Here is a 22346-nt window from a genome sequence, read left to right on the forward strand (position 1 = left end):
ATCCTTTGCAGGCTTTCATCAATCATTAATGTCATGTGCCTCTGGACTGCAATGTCATGTGAGCTCCTCGAATTCGTCTCAAAAAAAGTATTCGAAATCTGCCACAGAAAGCTTTTTGCATTAAAACTACACACATACAGCCAACAAAATAAGTGTTCCACATAAGCATTAGGATGCTACATGTGCTGTTCTCAAGAAGTTATTGTGTAATTTCACGGGAGCTTCAGCACATGCCAATCCAAATGTTGTCAGCCTACGTATCCCTTGCAGCCACTTATTGTAACCACTGTGTGCACACAAGAGCCACAGGAAGGAATAAAGCGCAGCAAATGGGAGTTATTAGGCGCTTGCATGAAAACATACACGAGCATATTTGTGTTTGCAATAGAAGTGGACAACTAGCAGGTGCTGCAATGAACTCAATGGAACAGCCTAGCAGACAATGCCCAGATAGGAGGATTCTCTGCGTGCACGTGCCTAGTTGTTACTTTCGCAGATGACACAGTGCTGACCACTGTGTCATTCAACAACTTTGAGAACTGTACTTAAGGCACAAGTATGACAATTTTACCATGAACTCAACCACCAATGCAGATAGGTCCTGAAAGAATTTTGTACATTATTCATTCTCTACGATCTACATACATGGCCACAATGCAGTAATTGTGGTCGTATATTTAGCTGTGAACACAACCTGAACAAAGACACACAAAAAAATCGTTTCATTCGGATAACGCGTGTAACAAAAACCTATTCCCACCAGATAAACAAGGGAGAGCACAGCAGAGAACAGGTGACAACAATTACATATTCTGCACTACTACAGAACTTTTTAGGCCAAGAAAACAAACTTTCCAATGGCCTTAGCAATGTTTCCATAATCTTAAAAATGAAGCCTCATCATCTTATTTTATGTCCACCGCAGGACGAAGGCTTCTCCCAATGATAGCCAATTTACCCCAGTTTGCTCAAGCAGATTCTATTTTATGGCAGTAAATTTTTTCATTTCTTAATAAAAGGAGCTTAGAGAAGTTCAATTCACAGAACTGGAATCAAAGCAATACACACATCTGAGTGGCAAAGGCTACCTACCAAACTTCTGTTCCTCCCAGGATGCAGCTGGTTTGCTAAGCATCTCGCTCACTGTGTGGTTTTTCTCCAGAAGTGTCTCATCACGTGACAAGAGGTTTTGGAAACGAGCATCAGACATGTCAGGCCTTCAAGTCATTCCTTCACCCTACAATATTTTGTGATGTTTTGAAATGTGCATCAAAACGTATATGGCACCCAAAAAGACTGAAAAAACAGCACATACCAAAGAGCCCTAGAGTACCTGCAATGGTTTTAAACAATTAGACCTCTTTACAGATTACTACTGACATCATGCAGAAGACTTACACTTAACCTAACAGTTCCACTCTATTATATCTTCTGCAAAGATGGGACATGGAAAACCCTATCAAGGGTACTTGCACATCACAAAAATTACAAATTGCTCCAAAGATTTGAACAAAGCTTTCAAAAATCTTGTAGTATATTAAACATGCTAGTCTATATATAATGAAATATTGCCCAAAGTTACTGCAAACAAGCAGCAGCATGGTTTTGCATTTTTGTCAGACACTGCATTTTACATGTCACTGCTTGCTTAGCTAACTACTTATTTCCTTATCTCTTTTCTACCATAACATATTCATAAGTGACGAAAAACCTTCAGCAGACACTGCATGCTGGAGACTTTTGGTCGCATGAAGCTATCGTCAACAGAAGTAGACAACCTTGTCTATGAAAAGAAAAGCGAAGTACCATGCTAATCATGCATTCGAGACGAACTGCACACATTCAGTGGTTGATACCCAGCTCCCCGTCAGAAGGAACCCAATCCCCCACCAATTTATTTCCGAAAGATATATAATTAACCCCACCCTACGAAACTAGACACCTCGATATATTACAAATTAGTCATTGATAACACAGCTTCGCGATTAAGGAATGTCACACGGGCAGTCCAGTAACCCCAGAAATTACTTTGCAATGAGCGCATCGCTGTTTCGTTTATGTTCATCATATTTCCGCACATGACTGCTACAATAACATAAGCAACATGCTGAATGTTTACTCAAGGAGGATAACAATTTGCCAACAGCGTATGCTGAGATACTTATCCCGCCAAATCCGCTGCTACAGCAGATACGTCACTTTCTTGTGTAGCAATCAAGCACATTCCATTCACAACTACGCACATGTAAAAAAAAAAAACTTTTAACAGTAGCCGCGGTAGGAACTTACTTGCATGAACGGCTGTTAGAAACAATGTTCTCCAGTACGTTCTCCAGTATCAGCGGAAGCGTCAGCTCGGTAAACAGCACATTTACATCGCACTCTTTAGCGAATCGAAACGCTCCTTTCAAGCGAGAACCTGTAATATTAACTACCATCGCTATTACTCGACTATTTAAAACACTACGACGCCTGACAGAGAGCCACAAACGCTCCTGGCAAGTACTTTAGAGCTGACTTGAACGAAGATGTGAATGTACACAAATCCACGTGTGTTTAGCTCAATCATTTAGCGGCTGGATTTCAGTAAAGACACGTAAACACACGCACGCCCTACGAACACGTAGCTAGAACACTTGTGCACTTATTGTAACAGTCGTACGGTGACTTTCAGCTGCGAATAATCGGCAAATTGCCATTTTCACGAAGACGACGAACAACACCGCTCCACAACAACGCCATTTGCCTCTCTGGACAAAGATGGCATCACGTGACCGTAATAATAAAGCGCCACCGGCGCCACCACTGGATTAAATCAGTGGAGGCACCGAAAAGCACCACTACTCCAGCCCTGAGCTGTATAGGAACCCTAAAATGAACATAATTCATGTAGAAGCGTTTACTGGTAAGTACATAAGCATTAATACAGTAACTCATCCATATAACACCTTTAGCGCACGATCTGCATACACAGCTGTAATGGCCTAAAACGTGCATAAGAAAGTTTCCGTTCTTTTCGTCGCAATAAATCATGGTTTTCTACATCTCCATTTACACACAAGCATTTTATGAGCGCCATAGAGTTTCTCACAATATGAGCGCAAAAACATGGCGCAAAAACGAAACCGCATCGCAGATAAAGTCCTGACGCCACCTATGTACTGTATGCACCGTAGTTGATTGAAGATGCTCTTTTAACTAAAGGCGTGATATTTGGCTACATAGAAAGCGCGTGTTTTAATCGCAAAATTTTGACATAAATTTTACGAGGTCTTGAGGTGCAAGTTTTGTCACTAAGCATAATTAATTGCGACGTCATACTTTTTTAGTTTTGTTTTGGTTTTGTTGTCCATGGTTGAGCGTTGTGCTGTGCTTGTGGTGCTGCAGCCAGCGAGTTGTTTACGAAAGCATAGGTTTGTTTAGGACCGCGTCGTGCAAAGATAGTAAAGGCTGTCAACTGTAAGATAGCCACTGCCTTGGCTGATCTGTTAAAAGTGCTCTAGGGATTTTTAGCAGGCGTTTAACCAGCACCATAACACAGCAATGACTGCATGAGCTCAACTAGTTCTAGCTCAGGGAGGATGTGTGAAAGGACCCCATCGGAAAGTGCGAGTAGACGGAACAGCGAAGATTCTGGCTACGCTAGGGTTCTGCAGTTTTTACTGAGGAGGTACGTATGGTTATATTTAATTAGAGAGCATAAATTTTGTATGAGAGGGTGATAGTGTGTGCCTTATCTTTATTACGTTGGCTCGCGCGTCGACTACACATTTGTGGCGCAGTTGTCTGCGCGCGTGCCATGTCGGGCGCGTTGAAAAGGACGATCGGTCGCGTTCGAATCTCATTCTTTTGTGGAATCGCTGGCCTGTGGACCAGCGTGGCGCGAGTGCCTGTAGTCTTCTAATTTGAACTTGTGTCAGTATGCCATCAGGGGACGACCCGTCATTTTTGGAATTCTGGCGACTTCTAACGTGAGGATTTTTCGTTGCGCTTGTTTTCTCAAGGACATAATCCACAGTAACTCTTTGATCATTTTGTCAGGGTATGTGCACGCATGCCGATGTCATTGCTTAGTTAAGAGTTCCATGTTTTTCGTAATTGGTGCATCGTTTACGTCGTTGATCATAACTGCGCTCGGATCGAACATATTTGTGCGAGCACTTTGTGCTTAACTTTTTTTTTTTTTTTTTTTTACTAACTAGAAACCGAGAACTTGTCAATCGTTATTAACGAACTAAGATTCATGAACCTCTTAAGTTATTGCGTTTGTTGCTTAAGTGCAAAGATGTCAGCCGCAATACTTAGCGAAATCTGAGTTGCAGCTTGGAGGCAGCAATCTAGCTGTTAAAGTGTGTAACCCGTTAACTTAGAAGTATAGAATGTGCTGGCATGTCAACCATGTCAAGGGATCGCGGCAGTGGATGCCGGTGATTGCGGTTCCTGTGGTATGCTGCTGACGGGGAAAGCTGGAGCAGGAGCTTAGTCACATTATTCTGGGGTTTTCGAAATGAATGCACTTTTCACTGTTAGGTACGGTTTTTTCGACCCTACTGTACTCCCTAAGCCTTGAGTGTTCGAAGGTTCGCGCATTTAGTTCATGTCTAAGAATCTTTTGTGAGTAGCGAACCTCAGGATGTCTTCATGATAGTGGCACTTGGTCGCAAGCTGTTCTAAATTTCAACTTTCTACTGTTGTAAGTGTAATTAATTAATATAGGTTATTTTCATGTATCTTGAGTGTTCGAAGGTTCGCGCATTTAGTTCATGTCTAAGAATCTTTTGTGAGCAGCGAACCTCAGGATGTCTTCATGATAGTGGCACTTGGTCGCAAGCTGTTCTAAATTTCAACTTTCTACTGTTGTAAGTGTAATTAATTAATATAGGTTATTTTCTTGTATCTTAGGCTGTAAACACCTTAATGCATTCACATATAATTGCACACGGTGATGGCATGTGTTACTAGGCAATGGAGTAGGACATAATGTGATGGACATTCAAGTGCATGGATACATCTGTAAACATTGTTTCAGGTTACTCTTGCAGGTAATGTGTAGTCTGTACTTTGATTTTACTTAGCTACAAAATATTTTTTTGTAGCACCCATTGTGTTCCAGTAGCCATGAATTTGGCTCTGTTAGCTTTTGTAGTGAACATGGAACCTAGGTTGTACTCTGAAAGTTCATTCTGCTGTTCTGAAAAAGGAATCGTTTTGCTACCCTGCACACTGCTTCTGTTTAATCAAAATGCTTAATATGCATTCCCACATCTTATTATTCATAAGAATTTAAATTAGTAGATATTGCCAGACATTTTAGCGCATTAAAATGACAATAATTCAGTACAGCAGACCAAGTCATTCACATGTGCATCTTCTCTGTTTAGGCTTCCTCAAGCTGTGTCAGTCTAAAATAATTTGATATTCTAGTGCAGGTGAAACAATTATAGGTGGCGCACTTGGATGCTTATACATGTTCCCAGGCTTGTTTTGATTAAAAGAATTTTACTACAGTGATTGTGTTCTTGGTGCTTTACCCTCATTGTATGTTCTGCTTGCAGCATTGAAGCTAACCGGGCACGGCTGTTCAGCAGTGCCCTGGAGGTGTTTTATCAAGACGATTCGGATGATGACCAGCAACTGAACGGAATATGTAAGCATATTTTTTTTATCCAAGCACCTTCTTCACTTTGCTCCTGTGTTTGTAAAAATTGTTAATTTGAAGCTTTACAACAGTTCTCAATTTTGCTTCTGCTGCATATCACCTGTAGTCACTGCGCACATGTTCTCTTCTTGTTTGTGACCTGTCTTGCTAGTTCTGTGTCGTGACAAAAAAAAAACTATTAGCTAAGCGGCGGCTAAATTATTGAAGCAAAGAAGAATAATTGGTGAGATTGCTCATGTGCATTCAGGGCTGTCGTACATCATCTGCTGAAATAGTTATGCATTTGGGGCTGTCACTGTTGTGCATCACACGTGCACATAGTTGTGGTTTCAGAGCAGGTGCTGCCCTCCATTTTTTACATTGATGAATATGAGAAATATGGATGTGATAAATAGCTGAATGCATGCATTGTAGCTTGGTGTGCGGTTCATTTTCATAGAGCTTGTGAAGTATCTCTAAATGATACTTCAGAAACCGTAGTGCGCTAAACGAACACGAGACAAGATGAAGACAGGACAAGCGCTTAATACGATGAACTACCAACATGCCCAAACGTCCTCCCTTCTGAACTCTAAATAATAGACTGAGAGGTGTGAAAGGGCCATGCTAGCTGGAGTAATGAAGGAACTGGCGGTGCTACGAATATGGGTTCTCTCTGTACATGCCTGCTCTCTCTGATATCTTCCTACACCACAATAAGATCTTGGGTGGTTGTGAATTTGTTGCTTGCACAGTATTGCTTAAAACAAGTTTGTTGCTTGCACAGTATTGCTTAAAACAAGGAAATGATGACAAGCTTATCATTGCATATTTGAAATATATTGGCTCTGCTGACTTCTACATCTTTGTTTTCATTTAAAATAGATGTTTTGGTATTCAAGAAATCATCCGTCATTGGGGAGGCACAAGTCAACCAACAATAAGACACATCCAGCTTATTGATCCAGATTGTGTAATAGTTTTTTTTATTTGCAGGATGTTGCAGCTTTTTTTTTTAAACCTCAGAAAAAACTTGCAGATTATTTTTCACCAGGGAGCACCACATCCAAAGAATTAACATACATACTTATGCTGTGTGTAAACGTCTAATGCAGGCGTGCTTGCTTGTACAGACACACGTCTTTCTTTTGGTTACTGAGGGCTTGTAGGGGTTTATGGAAGCCTAATTTGGAGTACTGACATAAATATTTTTACATTTATTTATTTTATTTATTTGTTTATTTATTAATTAATTCTTTTTTTTTTTGCTTTATTAGGCAGTTGTTGACCCCGTAATTGCAGTAAAGGGCCGGAGTTCCGAAAGTGCACAATAAATGTTTTGTTGCAAATGTAATTCTAAGATAACAATTTAAAACTCAAACAAAGTGTGAAACAAAGTGTGAAAAAATTGGAGGTGATGCTCACTGTGCATCACAAACCACTGATACATGAGTCAGTCAACATAGTGCATAGGTCCTTGACTGTGACATGTTGCCAAAAGTTGAGCACTTAAAAGACTTAACACTTTGTGCGATAATGGATGAGAGACTGCGAGAAGGACACTCTCTAATAAGCCAGAGGACCAGGCTTATCCCAAGTTGAATGCAAAGAAGTCTACTCGACTCACCTGTGCATCAGTAAATGGTGCGACCACTTTTATGATAATTTCCGTGATGTATTGAGGTGCTCTGCTTCAAGGCCAAAGCTACGGTGCACTTAATGCACATTTATTAAAGCACTTGCATTTAAAACGTGGTTATTAATTTTGTCTTAGATTAGTTCAGGCTTAATTCTCTCATTAATGGGTTTGACCTATCGGGTAACCCTTTTAATCCTTTATTTTTAAATATGTATCGATATTTAACTTAAAACTTTAGTGTAAACTTTCATAAACGCTGGGTAATACTCAGTGTATTAACACAGTGTTTCATAAACACTGTGTTATAAAAGCTTACTATAGGGTCACTTAAAAAAATTAGGGTAAATTTTTTTTTAAGTAGGTCTCTCTGAAGATCTTAAATCGGCAGTAGACAAAAATCTATTCATGTGGTCACATTTCACAAAAACATTTTACACTCGGAAGGGCTAGGGTGAAAAGAATTTGAAACAAAACGAGCCAAGCATTTTGTGTCGGTACTCACAAAGTGAGAGGGCTGAGGTTATGGGAATGCTGTCTTCAGAAAAAAAAAAGTGTGGCCCCATAAGAACACTTGAAAAAATTTCGGAAAGAGCTATCCAGTTTAAAATTGAAAGGTGCTTATGAACTTCCTCTCGAATATCAAGCGCTAAAAATACATAATTATGCTATCTTAACTGTACATTCTCGTGGGCTGCCTTTTTTTTTTTTTTTTTTTTTTTTTTTTTTTTTTTTTTTGTTCTGAGCAGGCATTGCAGCGCAATTTGAACTTGTTTGAAGGCTTTGTCATAAGACCATTGCAAAGCCAAAGAAACCACTGAAGTGCTTTAGTCTCGTCAAAAAATGTTCTCTTTGCAGAGTAAGTGAAGAGGTATTTTACAGTACCTATATAAATATTGGCCAAATACTCCCAGCCATTATGCTTATAGTGCTCTAGTTAATAATTGGTGAAACATGTGGTGAATCTTTATTGAAACTTAGCGTAGTCATGGCAATATTCACCATTATTACTACAGTAAAACCTCGTTAATGCAAACTCACTGGGACTGTGAAAAATCTTCAAATTAAGCGGGTTTTCGAATTAACAAAACAAACAACAAGCGGGATATAAGGAACTTTGAATTACTGAAAGTAATGTTTGCTGTGCCTGCCAGTTTGCGGCATGTAGGTTTGTTTCCCAGCGATACGCGGTGCCACTTTTACCGCAAACCCAGGGAAACAGCGGGCCTCGCTGCTATCAGGGCAAAGAAGAAAAAAAGAAAAAGAACAGTCTCATGGTCATCTGAAATGCGCGCCGGCAGAAAAGAAGACGTGCTTCACTGCAGCACAGTGGTGGCACGCGGGCAGCATGTCACCTGCCCTTCGCAGGGTCAGCGTGTCATGATGTGACCATAGGCGTGCGCACAGGGGGGGCAGGGGGGGCGACCGCCCCCCCTAATAACCTAAGAGGGGGGGGGCGCAAAATCTGCCCCATACTTTGACCCCCCTAGTCACCTAAGAGGCGGGGGGGCGCAAAATCTGCCTCGTACATTGATTTACAGGGGGGGGGAGGGTGCTGCGATGAACCTTCGCCCCCCCCCCTGATGGGAAACCTGTGCACACCTATGGATGTGACCATTCGCCCATTCTTTCTGGTAAAATAAAGAATTTAATAATGACCACTGTGACGGAATTCGCGATGTGTTCTGGCTGGAAAATATTATCATTGAAGTTTTCGAACTGAGTTTGCGAAGTAGGCATTGCAGGCGAGAACCCCACCAGCAGTGCAAGTGCGCAAATTGGCGGAGCAACCGCCAATCGAACGTTCGCATACGTTGTGAATTCCGTCAGATTATCCTTTATTATTTTTCTTTTCCCAGAAAGAATGCGTAAATCATGACCCGCTGACGTTGCGAGAAGCATGCGACAGGCTGCCCGCGTGTCCTTCCGCAGGCGCATGTTTCGGCTGACCACGAGACTGCTTTTCGTTTTTTCTTTTTTTTTCCACTGGCAGCAGCGAGGCTGGGGTGCTTCACCTGTCACTCATTAGTATCGCTACACTGCATTGCCTTGTGGCTCCTGAGGGCCGTCGTTTCCGCGGATTTGCGGTGAAATCGGGATCGGGAATTGACACAAGGCACCCACAGTTTTCAAATTAACCGGGCTGGTGCTGACCGCCGCTTCAAATTATCTACTCAAATTTACATTGAAAAATATGGGACTGCAGAAACCCTTCAAATTAAGCGGGATTTCGAAATAACCTAGTCCGAATTAATGAAATTTTACTGTATCTTGCAAAAATGTTGTAATGTTCATATATTCGAGCTACGGAACCAGGGTGTTGAACTGAAGAAAAGAAATGCAGGTTCGGGTTTAGGTTAAGTGTGCTTCATTTCGCTCCAGTTCAAAGAAATAAAAATTCAGTGGTTTTTGAACCAGTTTGGCATTGCAAACTTTAGCTTCGACACGTTATGCAGTGCTTCTGACTTATATGTTGAGCTCAAACACCTCATAAACTAGTAAATTCACCTGGAATTGTGTTTCGTAATATGTATTTTATTTAATTTTCTTTTCATTTCCAATTGAATGCTCATTGGCAAGTTTCTTGAGGAAGTGGAAGAAATAAGCCTGTTGGCAATTTGGAAACAGTGATCAAAGTTTTCACATGACTATTGGTGAAATTTAGTGAAAATAGCTAGAGCAGGCATAGTTATAAACACGGCCATTTTATGAGCACTGCTCAGAATGGCATGTGTGTACAGCTCATTGACACATTCATCTCTATTTTTCCCACATTTCTTTCTATTGCTAATCATACAGAGAGAGGGTGAAACAGTAGCAATTTATACGGATGTCCTTAGAGCGAAATTTTCGATCTGGTTCAAATAAGAATGTCATAGGAAAACGACCATCTAGTATTGATTGAAATGAAATGAAATGTAAAGTCTCTTTAAATCTGCTAGGCAACAAATACATAATTGGATACCACGTGTTAATGAAAGGATTACATCACGTGCATGATGATGTTGTAATTAATTATAAAAAGAGGAGCAGTATATCACAGATGCATGATGTGTGGAGTGCATTGAGTTAAAGGCTACAGTATCGTGTATCATTATGTATGTTTAAATACTAACGTTGAAGTCGGTGAAATAATAAGTTGCTTTTCCCAGATCGAGACAGCAAATTGATCGGCTGCCTGAAGGCTAGACAGACTTATTTAATGACGGGTAACTCTTGCATCAGTAACCTCCTTCTAATGTTTGTTCAGGAACCCGATCTGCGCAACAGGAGCAATACACCGGAATCACTTTAATGAGTCTCCATTTGATTCAGTCTCTCCAGGTAGACTGCAAGAATTGCTCTTGCTTATACCTTGATCTGCTTTTGTCCAAGCCGATAACCAATATTATATATTTTAGGATCTGGTTCAGTTTAGGTTCAGGCACGTCCCAAGAATATTGGTTCTGGCTCAGTTCCAGCCAAAATTACGGGACAGGTGTGGTTTTCGGTTTGGGTTTGGTTTGACGCCCTGGAACATAATCATATTTGCATGGCACAAATATATCGATTCCAAATCACCAACTGGGCCAGGCTACCGTTCTATCAACTGGAACATAACACAGCTTGAACGCAACTTGCATTAGACAGCAATTGGGTGTTCTTGTGGAAGGCCTTTTACGAGTAGCAGTTAATGCATGTTAAATTTATGCCAACAGATACACTTGACATGGGTCGAGGTCTGATGTCAAGGAGATGTTATTTTCAACTTGTTTCAGCTGCTTCGTCACCAGACAACTCAAGGATTCTAGTAAGTATACTACTTGGCCAACTACATGTGCGTAGGTATGTGTAGCTCTGAAAATGTGACAGATCTTTTATTTGCAAGTATGGTGAGTCCAACTTTCTTTTAGCTCACAAATGTGCACCTTTAGTATCGGATTGTATGCACCAAAATGGGTCTTTTAATGAGTAGTTTTAATAGATTGGTTCTCTGGCCTGCTTTATTCAATGATTGAGATCAAGTGAACATGTGAAGAACACTTAACTGTGAGGAGCTAAGGAAGTGACCGCTCCACTCCTCTCTTACCTTAGATAAGCTAAGCTAATTACTGCATGATTCAGAAAAAAAAAATTGTGTGTGTGTAGTCATAAGTGCAGTGACATGGCTGGATAAGCTCAGGCTGATAATATGGTAAGCAAAATTTTTCTTGCATTCGGGTGTCTCATCACCATAAGTACAGACATGGCATTTACTTGTGACTTTTTTGTATTTAATTATGGTTAAAATGCTCTCAGTGTTAGAACAAAACATTGGGAAGCGCTAGAGCTCTATAAATATATTATAATTTACCATAATACTTGTTTAAATGAACCAGTTTCGATTTTAGTTTGAGAGTTGGATGTGTCTTGACATCACAGTACAGTGACTGACTCCTTTGCTCTGAACTCTGCGGCTACCACATGTGAGCAGCTTTGCCAAAATAATTTCATATGTCACTTCTTAATTTTTATGAAGGGCACCTTGATGTGTAGTCTCGTTGCTACAATACGTCGGCAAATTTTTATTATGGCGATATAGGTGATGCCATGTTTGGCATTTCGAGGAACTTTTTCACATCAAATGAACATAATTTGTTTCCCAACCTTCATATAGTTACTAGGCGGGAATGTCTTTTTTTTTAATACATGCAAGAGTTGTGTGTTCCAGTTTTTATAGCCTCAGTAATATCTCTGTGCTTCTTTTGTGCAAAACACTGAAAGCGGCCCGGCAACATTTTTCCAAGTAATCACCGAATGACCTCACTAGCAGGGTTTATTACCTCATGAATCGCTTGCTGTAAAAATTTCTTGAATTCATTATGTATAAATGGAGTTGAGGGATGCCTCAGCGCTTTTTATCGTCTTTCGTCCTTCTGAGTGTGCTGTAAGCTACAAGATGGGGGGCGGGGACAAAGGGCAAAAAGCTACAACAGTGCGAGTCATGGCCTTCAGCATTTTCACATCTTTTTTTCTTTTACACACATCCGGTATAATTACAAGCATGCTGCTGGTACATGGTGGTGCCCTTTGGCAGCTGTGGTAACTAAGCAGCGCAAGAAGCACCATTGTTGTTTGAAAGTTTGGCCGAGCTCTGTGAGTAGCTTGCGTGCACCGACTTTGTCCTGCGTCAGCTTTACCCACAGATAGTAGCGAAATTCAGATAGTGCATCTTGAAGCAAGTTCAATTGGCTGAACATCAAGAAATGTCTGGCAAGATGTCATGCTCGCAAGGCATACAGGGTGTTTTTTTTAGACAGTACAGATTTTTTATAATAATACTGTGACAGTCAGGCCCCTGTCGTCTTCGCAAGTGAACTCTACACTTAGGCGAAAAAGCATTGCCACACCTAAAGTTGCATGCAAATGAGTAACTAACAAAAACTCGTTAATTAACTTTTTAATTATTGACTTTAGGGCCGTTTATATCGAAGAGTTGTAGGGCGTGACATTTTATGGCATGCCCTTTTTTTTTTAAATTGCAAAAAATGTACATAGCCCTATTACGTCAGGCCCGAAGCTCCCGTGACGAACTTTGAAAAAAGGCGCGTAACAGCAAAACATAGTCAGGAAAAATGGCAAGCCATCTCAGAATACCCAATTGGACCACTTATCTTGTCGTTTGGTGTGTAGTTTTGCAATTTAAAAAAGAAAATGAGCATGCTGTAAAATGTCACGCCCTACAACTCTTCCATATAAACAGCGGCCCTAAAGTTAATAATTAAAAAGTTAATTACCATTTGTTAATTACTCATTTGAATCTAATTTTAGGTGCGGCAAAGTTTTTGCACCTCCGCGTCGAGTTGGTTTGCGAAGACAGGGGCCCGGCTGTCATAGCATTTTTTAAAATCTGTTTTGTCTTAAAAAAACACTGTATAAAGAGACAAATGTGCCATGGCAAGCATAGTGGCCGTTTTGTAAACGGTGAATATGCGTCGGTAAGTACTATCGTAGTGGGCTCAGTAGAAGACAAGTGGCCAACTCGTGCTCTAAGTGTTAGCACAGATGTAGTACTCCATGTGTTGCCTTAATTGAATGTAAGAGGAAAAACAACAAGCACATGACTGCTGATTGAGTAAAGTAAAAAGTTGGGCGAGTTGAGCGGTTGTGTGCCGTTTTTTCGCGCCCCTCAGTCATCATGCTGATTGAGACTGGAAGTACTAAGATCATTAATTTTTTGGTGTTCCTGAAGAGAGCAGCATTTACATTTTTTATTTATTGAACTGGAAACAAACAATATGAATATTACCAAGGATGTTATCAAATGAGCCAGTGACCATGCAACTGTTGCCCTACGACTACACGGTCGGTCCCTTTGCCTACATAGTTTGCCGAGAGAAAAGCGAGCTGTATTTTGAAACAAAGTTAAATTCCCTGCTGTGTGAGGTGCAGTAATATTTGGCTGACATGTTCACAGGAGCCTTGACTATTGATCAGCAGCATTTTCTGACTATGTTCAGAAAATGTTGCAGAGCCCCTTTAAGAAGCTGTGTTAAAGAGGCCCTGCAACACTTTTTCAGCATGGTCGGAAAACGCTGCCGATCGGTAGTCGAGGCTCCTGAGAACATGCGATCCAAACATTATAGCACAGCACACGACCTGGAATTTACAGAATTAATTCTCAAAATACGCTAGTAATTTGAGGCCATCGGCTGATTAGAGCATCGTGAGCTGCATTGTTACCGTGACCGCTGCGAGTGGTCGCCACGTGCCCGCGCGTGTGCTCGAGATCACGCTGAAAGTAAGCCACGTGTTTGAAGAAGAAGAAAAATGAAAAAATGCTCAAGGTCATGACGCGCACGTGATGTATCTTCATTCCCCCGTGCCATACCTCCGTTCATTGCGACGAGAGAAGAGAGAAAGCTATTACCGCGTGTGACAAATCTCTCTAACTCTGCTCCTCCTTGACGGATTCTAAAAATATTTGCGGCAGTTGATTCGTGAGGCAATAAACTCCTTTAATGAAGCCATTCGATGGTTACTTGGAAAGGCATTGCAAGGTCCCGTAAAGCTGTATTCCCACGGATGTGATCACGGACGAATCAGTCACGTGACGTGTGACGTGGTTCGGATCTCTCTGCAGCCAGCATTCACGTGATAGGGGAGAATTCACACTACAAGCGAGGATTTCGGCATTGCTCCCCAAAGATCCCAACTGTGATTTGGGCCTCCGTCGTTTCACGAATCGCTCCGCGCGGACTGAAGCGGGAACGCGGGAACGGCTGACGTATGGTGACGTAGTACGCGATCCGCAGGCTCGAATCGCGATTTCGTCCATCGTGTGAATACAGCTTAAAGGGGGCCAGCTATTGTGAATTAGCGAAACTCGAATGCTTATTTTTAGGCATGTACAAATACTAGCTTTTGTGAGCAGATCAAATACTAATCAAGCAGTGCCAGAAGTGAATCGAATATAAAATATTGTTCACATAATTAGGGATAATGTTCAGCCCTGGTATTATTGATATCAATTTTCAAAACCTAGTAGTCGCTCTCACATCTTAGTAGTCATTAGTAAGTTAGTTATTACACTTCACATTAAAAAGCGTGCTTTAGTAAAAGCACAAGGGGAGCATTAGGAATACCTAAGGAGCTCACAAGCACAGGGCTGTTCTGAGCATGTTAGGCTAGTGGTGTTTTTGAGGGGGTTCAACCCTCCCCCAAAATGTTTACATTGTGTACGTACACATACGCACACACATACAAACACTCCTAAAAAAGGGTCAGACCCCTCCCCCCCCACCTTCCCACCCAGAAAACATTTCTGGCTACACCCCAGTATGAGGCGTTGTGGCATTACGGTCCATCAAAATCTGTGCATAGCTCAATGACGAAATCTGAAATGCATGTTGTTTGCAGCGATGGCGTTATGAAAGGTTAAAATCTTTATTGTGACTGAATAGGGCTGCTGGCTTGTTGCCTATGGGCAAAGTGACTAAAAAAAAAAACTTTCTCAAGGTCAAATGGCCGAGGAAGATTGTGCATGTATCAAAGAACGAAACATTGAGCGTGACCAAACAGCACAAACAGCAGAGAGGGGACAATGCTGCATTTGTGTGGTTCTCTGTCTTTATTGCTTGCACTGTTTTCACAAAAATTTTGTATCACTTGCAATGAAACCTATTCAGATTTAGTACAATGAGAGGACACAGGTATCATATATATATATATATAAATAGTACCAAAGTATATCCACTTCCGAATACCATCTCTAAACAAAATTGATGACAAAAAATTATAGCTAAAAAATCATAGCTAAAAATTTCTGGCTCCCTAAGTGACTAAGTGGGCCCAAGTGTGTCCACTATGAATGGTATGAAAGTTCTTGCATTTCTGCTTAAATTTGAGGTTTGTTAAGGCTCAGTTGACAATGTGAACTATCTGAAAATGATATGAAAAGCATCTTTATTTTTGAATAACGACTAGTATTTCATTCGAGAATCAATTCAAATGGAACAACATTCAATTCATTGTTTGAAGGTTATGAATATATAAGTACCCCGTATTTTTGACAGATTGAACTACCAGAGGCCACCACTACACCAGAGACCAAAAGATATACCTCCAGTTAATCGTAAGGGAAGAAAAGGTAGCACAAAAAAAAAGAAAGAAAACTATCAAGGAAGGTTGTCGCTGCAGGGCGGCTTAGTGGTAGAGCATCGACAGGGTAGATGGCAAGAGCAATCTGCTAAAACTGTACTTTCTTTGTAAAATAGTTCCCTCTTCATTGCTGGACATTACTCATTTAAACCTTATGCTTTATCTTGCAATTTCTTTTGTGTGTGTGTAAAATGTAGCTACATAGTCCGTATTTTCGAAATTCTAGGTTAGGGTAGCTCCTACGCAACTTTTTACACATCTTCGAGCATCACATTTGCTATTAGCATCTTGAGTATGTAGTGGCCTTGTCTGAATGTAAAAAAAAATGTATTTTCCTAACAGAAAAATGATCTTTATGAAATCATCAAGCAACACTCTGGCAGCAAAAGCAAGCCGCAGCCAGAGCAAGGCACTTCAATGGCTGCGCTGCTTCGAAAGGCAAGTCTTTTGCAGTACTATTACAACATTTAAATGCATGCAGTTAAATTTGTTTAAATCAACTTGCATAGAAAAACATGGCACAGAGACCTTCAACTAATGATTTAAAAGAATAGCAGAAGTATTTCAATGAATGAGAGCCATGCCAAGTGCTTCTCATGCAAATGTCTCAGTGAACAAAATTGTGTAAGAATGTGTCATATACAGCAGACTTCCCATATGGTAGGACCTTGGTAAATGGAAATCGCTTAAATGGAATTGCAGCTTAAAGGAGTACTGACACGATTTTGAAGTGCAGGAAAATGGACGTTTTTGGTTTCCTTGGCATGTAATGTTAACGCTCTCCCCACACCGCATCCGGGAAACACTTATAAATATTTAAGTTTGATTTTAAAGTTTTCATCTCCCAGCATCTGTAAGGCAGCTTCACCGCATGGAGAGCCCTATGACGTTCCAAGTCAGCTCACTTGGTTTGCGAAGTCTGGGTTCTGCATGCAGCCTAAATCACAGAAATCGCTGTCGGAGGCACTGGACGACAGTTCACTCATCATGAACCACGTTCGACTGACAGCAAAGGACAGCAGGTGCATATTTCGTGGGTTGCAGTCTGCCCGTGACGTCACGGGCAGACTTGACACGTCACTATGAAGCCACCCTCTCGAAACCGAAACCGAAACTGCTGGTTGAAAGAAGCGGTATTAAAAATATATGCAATGCATCCCCAGGCACCACGACACTCTTTTTAGGGTTCTCGACACCCGTGCTTTCATTTACAGCAACAACCCGAAAAATTTTAAAATTCCTGTCAGTACTCCTTTAACTCATTCCTTACCATAAGGAAATTGACAGTCTTTTGTGTGTCTGAGTTACGAATTTCTTGTGCAACACCTACTGTATTTACAGTGTCTTGCGATATATCAAAGTAGCACCCTTGTCAAGCAGGCAAGTGAAGTGTACTTATGGGGAGTACACTTTGCTTAAAGTGTGCTTTATGAAGTCTAAATGATGCAAGCGGAGTGTTACTTGCAGAAACGTGTACTTGCGTTGTATGAGCACATTTCGCTGCACCTCCGCCGGTATTGACTTGCAACACTTAAATGAAAGACAGCTGCGCTTCTTGGCGAGAAAAAAAAAACGTTGTTTTTATTTATAACTCAACGTAAAACAGTCACATTTCGGAATGTTCCTTTCCGTTTCATCTACATTTTTGAAAAACACTGTCGCAGTGTGTCGCCATTTCTTCTTTGCTACTAGTGCGCTCTGTTTTCCCGTTCAGCACCATGTGCCCTGAAGTGTCACTCGGGGTTCCGAAGTGTACTCCTTAGTGCACTTAACTTGCTCGCTTGACACGGGCATAAAGCTAAGCATGCTTTAATATGGTGTTTTATTTTAATAAGATACAAAAAGAATCTTTCTGCTAAAAAATTATAAACAAAAAATAAAACAAAATTTAAACTTTTAAAAAGTAACATCAGTAAAAAAAAAATAATTTTAATGAAATTTCATTACAAATTGTTGCAAGGTTACTTGGCAATATTTATTTAAATTATTACGATAGACCAAGTACTCTTTGGGTTAAGAAAAATTACACGACACATAGTTACTAAATATTCATGCCTTGGTTGGTCCTAATTAAAATTTCTTTTTTCAAAAAAAAGGAGATTAGTTTACAGCTAAATTTTATACACCTTAATGTGATTATTGAAACGGCTATTGAATGCACTTTTCAAAGGTACATTTTTGAACAAAAGATTATTACAGTGTAATAAAAATCAACAAACACAAGTAACTAACTCATCCAAACTAAAGTCTGACTAAGCGACATCAATGCTCAAGTCAACACTGCTCGATGAGTCCTGAGATCACTTCTAAGCAATATGGGAATAAGCAGAATTGCTTGCTTGTACTTCTTTTTAAGTGCGTGCGGTTTGGGGTGTCGATGCCATCATTACACTCGCATGTGCTTCAACGTTCGAGATTGTGCGCCCTGCGTAGAGAAACAGCAACTATAGTTGAGCGCAACGGATTTTTCAGATTGCGCTTTCAAAAATATCATTCACCGGTGGCCGATCTGTAGCGGCATGGTAAGGAAAGAGTTAAACAGAAGCAGTCTTCTTTTGTAAATTAAGTGAATTAGTTGCAGGGCTCTGCACCCTGCAAAAATGGTAAAACATGGTATACTTTATGTACAGCAGGTTATTTTTTATATTTATGAATGAATAAAATTGTATGTTTCTATGATTAGTAGATCTTTAGTAGACCACAATTTTAGCTGGTGAAAGTCATACTTGGTGTATGGTATATAGAGGGTTAAGTTGAAATATTTAGAGTTCAAGGCAAAATTTTTAAGAACTTTAATTTTCAGCACTGTGATTTAAAGGCATGTCATTATATAACTTGCAGAAAATACTTTTTTTTTTTCTCACAGCGATAAGTGTAGTCCTTCTTGTTGCAGTCTGCCTTATGGTTTTGCACATTTGTTTCAGTGCAACTAAAGAAACTAAACTTGCGACTAGCTCGTAATTTTTTAAAAATTTCTTGTTGTGTTTGCTTTACAGAGAGAATGTGGAATGCCATTTCGTGGTATCTTCACCACAGGAGACAAGTGCAGGATGAGCTCTAGGCAAGTATTGCCTATTGGTTGCCTCGGCCTTTCTGATCATACGTTAAGCACACTAAGTAAATAGTTGTGTAATTAGTGCATATATTTTAACACACTCTCATTGACATTAAGGAGACCTGTATCCCTAACCAGAAGGCCAATTCTGTTTTCTTGCACGTTCCACAAACTTCGCACTGCCATCCATAGAGTTCTTGAAACACAACTCCTTGTGTAAGTCATCACTGTTGAAGACCAGCAGTATCCCACATTAAAGATGTTGGGTTCTGTTCACTGAGTCCATTAACATTCTTTATGTGGGTGAACAGCAGTCTTGGGCCTAGGTCTTATAATGGAGAGAGGCTTTACCTTTGAGAACACAAGAAAAGCAAGACTGTATGCGAGCACATTTTATATGAATGTAAAAGCTTAAAGTAGCAGTGTGTAAATACCAACCGGTAGCGTTAGAATTATGCCATTGTGATGGTGTTGCAGCAACTTCTTGGACCCTGGTAATTATCAGCTTTAATTCACAGGTGTTGCAGCATTGCCTCATTGTGTGTATTGTAATCAACGGCACTATAAAAAAAAAAATTAAATGTTCAGTTTGGGCTTGCAGCATTAATGTTGAAGGAACCTACAACTAGCCAATGTGTGCCACAAGATTGCACAGCTAATGAAAGTTGCCTTATATTGGTAGTATCAAAGAGCATGTTTGTATTTTTTTTACTGTAATCAGGAGGTTGCGTAAAACTGAGTGCTGCAACACATTGCTGTGAAATTGGACGGCAACATTTGAGATGTTCCATATGACCAAATATTGCTGTATGTAATTATCTGCCATTAATAGTGCCGTACTTTCTGTTTAAAAAGCTGTTCAATATATTTCACGTTTGTTTTCACACATAACTACTGCATGATTGTGTACCCTGTATTGTAAGCTTTCTGTTGTGCAGATGGAACATAACTGCTAGGTGAACGTCAGATTTGGTATTCTGAAATTATCACTTTCTCAGCACCGAACTCAACAAGTTAACTCCCGACACACTTGGCGATGAGCTCGCATTTACAGATCGTAAGATTTCCTTATGTGCCCCCGTAGATCTTTTTGAAATGAATGTGACTTAACATTTTTTTGTTGTTACTGATGGGCTCATTTCATCATTTGCCATTAGATTGCTGCCAAACTTCCAAGCAGATACAGTGTACTACCCAAGCAAAACATTCTGTGGAACATTTGCCCGAAATGGTGACATATTCATGACAGCGTGCCAGGGTAAGCCTCAGTGGTGATTATTCAAATGCAGAAGAGTATTTCTTCATATGTTTGTTCGAATTTATAAGTTGTTTTTTGAAGAGTTTAACATGTTGAGAGATCTACAATGAGGTTTTTTCCATATTATGTTTACTTTTTTTTACTGTCTCTAATGAAAACCCAAAGAAAAGAAGTTGCTATGTGCCTGCACATCTGAGTTTCAGTGCATTCATTAGTTATCGAAAGAAATCCTGCATGCCTATTACAAAAATAGCAATTGTTTCTGTTCAATGTAAGCCATGCAGCCGCTTCAGTTTTTTTAGCGTGATGTTTTTTAATGTGATGCAGAATTACGCCAGAATTTCCACAATTATGCCTTAATGAAAACCAGCAGGTGATGAAGCCAAGGAAGTATAGGGGACGTTAATTGCACTGTTTTAAGTGTATTGTAGTAATTGGGATTTAGATGTGAAGAAAGAAAAGTCGACGAAAAGACCAACTTGCCGCCAGCAGGCACTGAACCTGCAACCTTCGGATTACACGTCCGATGCTCTACCTATTAAGCTACAGTGGCGGTCGTCCCCTTGCATCAGGCGCATAATCCGAAGGTTGCAGGTGCGGTCCCTGCTGGCAGCAGGTTGGTCTTTTCGTCTGCTCTGCTTTTTCACATCTATATCCCAATTATTACAGTACACTTAAAACAGTGCAGTTAACATCCCCTATACCTTCCTTGGCTTCATTATCTGCTGGTTTTCATTACGGCTTTGTCAAACAAAGAAACGAGCCCTCGAAAATTTCCTTCTCTCCTTCACAATTATGCCTGTGAGATAAGTGTTTAGACAGTTAGTTTTCATAAATTAAGCACTGACAATGAAAGAACTACCAGTGTGCATGAGGCTACCACTAACAAAATCCTGTTGGTCACATCTTTGTATCTCGTAGCACCTTATTTTGAAGTAGCTAGGCCTGAGCTGGCTGGGCCACGTTGTGTGTGCTTGTACCATAGTCCCTCAATACTTCTTTATGGTCACGAAACTTCGGGCCAAGTTTGGTATAGGGACATAGTCTCCCGCCAGGGGCGTTAGTGCAGACAAGGGGGCTTTCATCGCGGCCGCTTAAACGGCTTTTTGGTGCGTCAAGAGGTTTCCGCGGCGGCGACTCGCTCTGGTGGCTTCACGGACATATTTCCATGGCTTTTTTATATACTGATCACCCATCGCGTATAGGCAGCGTACTCGTATCTGCGCGTAGCGGCCATAAATGTCTGTTCGGTTGCGGCAGTGTTCTATTCCTTTCGATCGCGGCGAAATCGGCGTGCAGCCACGCCCTGCACGCTGATTTAGCGAAGACTGCTCGGTCATGCCTTTTTGACGCTTTTTATTTTCCACGAGGCTGTAGCCGACGTCAGCGGAAGAACCGCGACCAACACAACCGTACGTACGACGGGCGTGAATCCCGTCTCTTCACCAAAAAACGTACCGACTTGCGCAACTTAAGCGATGATACTTTCTCCCGGCGATTTATCCATGCTTTGAAAAAAGACTTAGCTTAAATTCCTCTGAATATACATGACCGAGTTAAACGTTACTGGTACATTTCCATGCGCCACCGACGCTCGGCGTAGGAAATACCACGTTAGAGAAAAAAATTTGTACACGGCCCATGCGTCGCTAAGGTCTGTCTCGGGCAGACTGCACGTACAAAACTCTGAAGTGAATATCGCAACAATATTGTAATAATACGAGCGAAAACTCTGATAACGCTCTTTTACCAGCCTCGGTGGCTAAGCAGCTAAGATGTGCTGCTAAACATGCTTGTTGAAGCGCTCGCATTCCAGGGAGATGAGGCGCAAAAACATGTGTACTTAGATTTACAGGCACATTGCAGAGCCACATGGCGTAGTTTCTTTTTTTTCTTTCTTGCAAAATGGCTAAGGACCCTTGCACTCTGCGAAGTGCCAAGCGATTGTATAATGTATTTTCCCAGCCATGCTCTACAGCAGCTTCTTTCACTTGGACGAAAGTTGAACAAGGGTCTTGTGCAGCTGTTTGATCTAGAGGAAATATTCAATCTTTTTAGCACCTTATTAAAAGGTGAAAGCCAGTGGGCTTCATCTATTCTATATATTCATAACAAACAGTAAATTGCTGGCTATAATCAT

At 40.7% G+C, this 22346-nt stretch overlaps 2 protein-coding genes across 3 annotated transcripts in view; one reads left to right on the plus strand and one right to left on the minus strand.

The window, feature by feature from the left end:
- LOC119378763 (mRNA (2'-O-methyladenosine-N(6)-)-methyltransferase) overlaps window positions 1–2750 on the minus strand; it is an 89828-nt gene extending 87078 nt beyond the window's left edge. Inside the window, exons 1-2 of the mRNA XM_037647796.2 lie at window positions 2290–2750; window positions 1093–1237 (exon numbers count right to left, since the gene is read on the minus strand). Coding sequence (XP_037503724.1) covers window positions 1093–1210 — 118 coding nt within the window. The 5' untranslated portion in view covers window positions 1211–1237; window positions 2290–2750. The remainder of the gene's footprint in view (window positions 1–1092; window positions 1238–2289) is intronic.
- A 568-nt stretch (window positions 2751–3318) lies between these two features.
- Window positions 3319–22346, plus strand: part of LOC119378781 (DDB1- and CUL4-associated factor 11) — a 42973-nt gene continuing 23945 nt past the window's right edge. The window contains exons 1-6 of one of the 2 annotated variants that reach the window (XM_049411526.1): window positions 3319–3670; window positions 5556–5647; window positions 10973–11064; window positions 16236–16335; window positions 18894–18954; window positions 20106–20206. In XM_049411526.1, coding sequence (XP_049267483.1) covers window positions 3552–3670; window positions 5556–5647; window positions 10973–11064; window positions 16236–16335; window positions 18894–18954; window positions 20106–20206 — 565 coding nt within the window. In that variant the 5' untranslated portion in view covers window positions 3319–3551. The remainder of the gene's footprint in view (window positions 3671–5555; window positions 5648–10972; window positions 11065–16235; window positions 16336–18893; window positions 18955–20105; window positions 20207–22346) is intronic. The other variant, XM_049411527.1, reaches the window with a different exon arrangement.

The sequence above is a fragment of the Rhipicephalus sanguineus genome, chromosome 1 (genome assembly GCF_013339695.2).
Source record: "Rhipicephalus sanguineus isolate Rsan-2018 chromosome 1, BIME_Rsan_1.4, whole genome shotgun sequence".
In the NCBI taxonomy this organism is placed as follows: domain Eukaryota; kingdom Metazoa; phylum Arthropoda; class Arachnida; order Ixodida; family Ixodidae; genus Rhipicephalus; species Rhipicephalus sanguineus.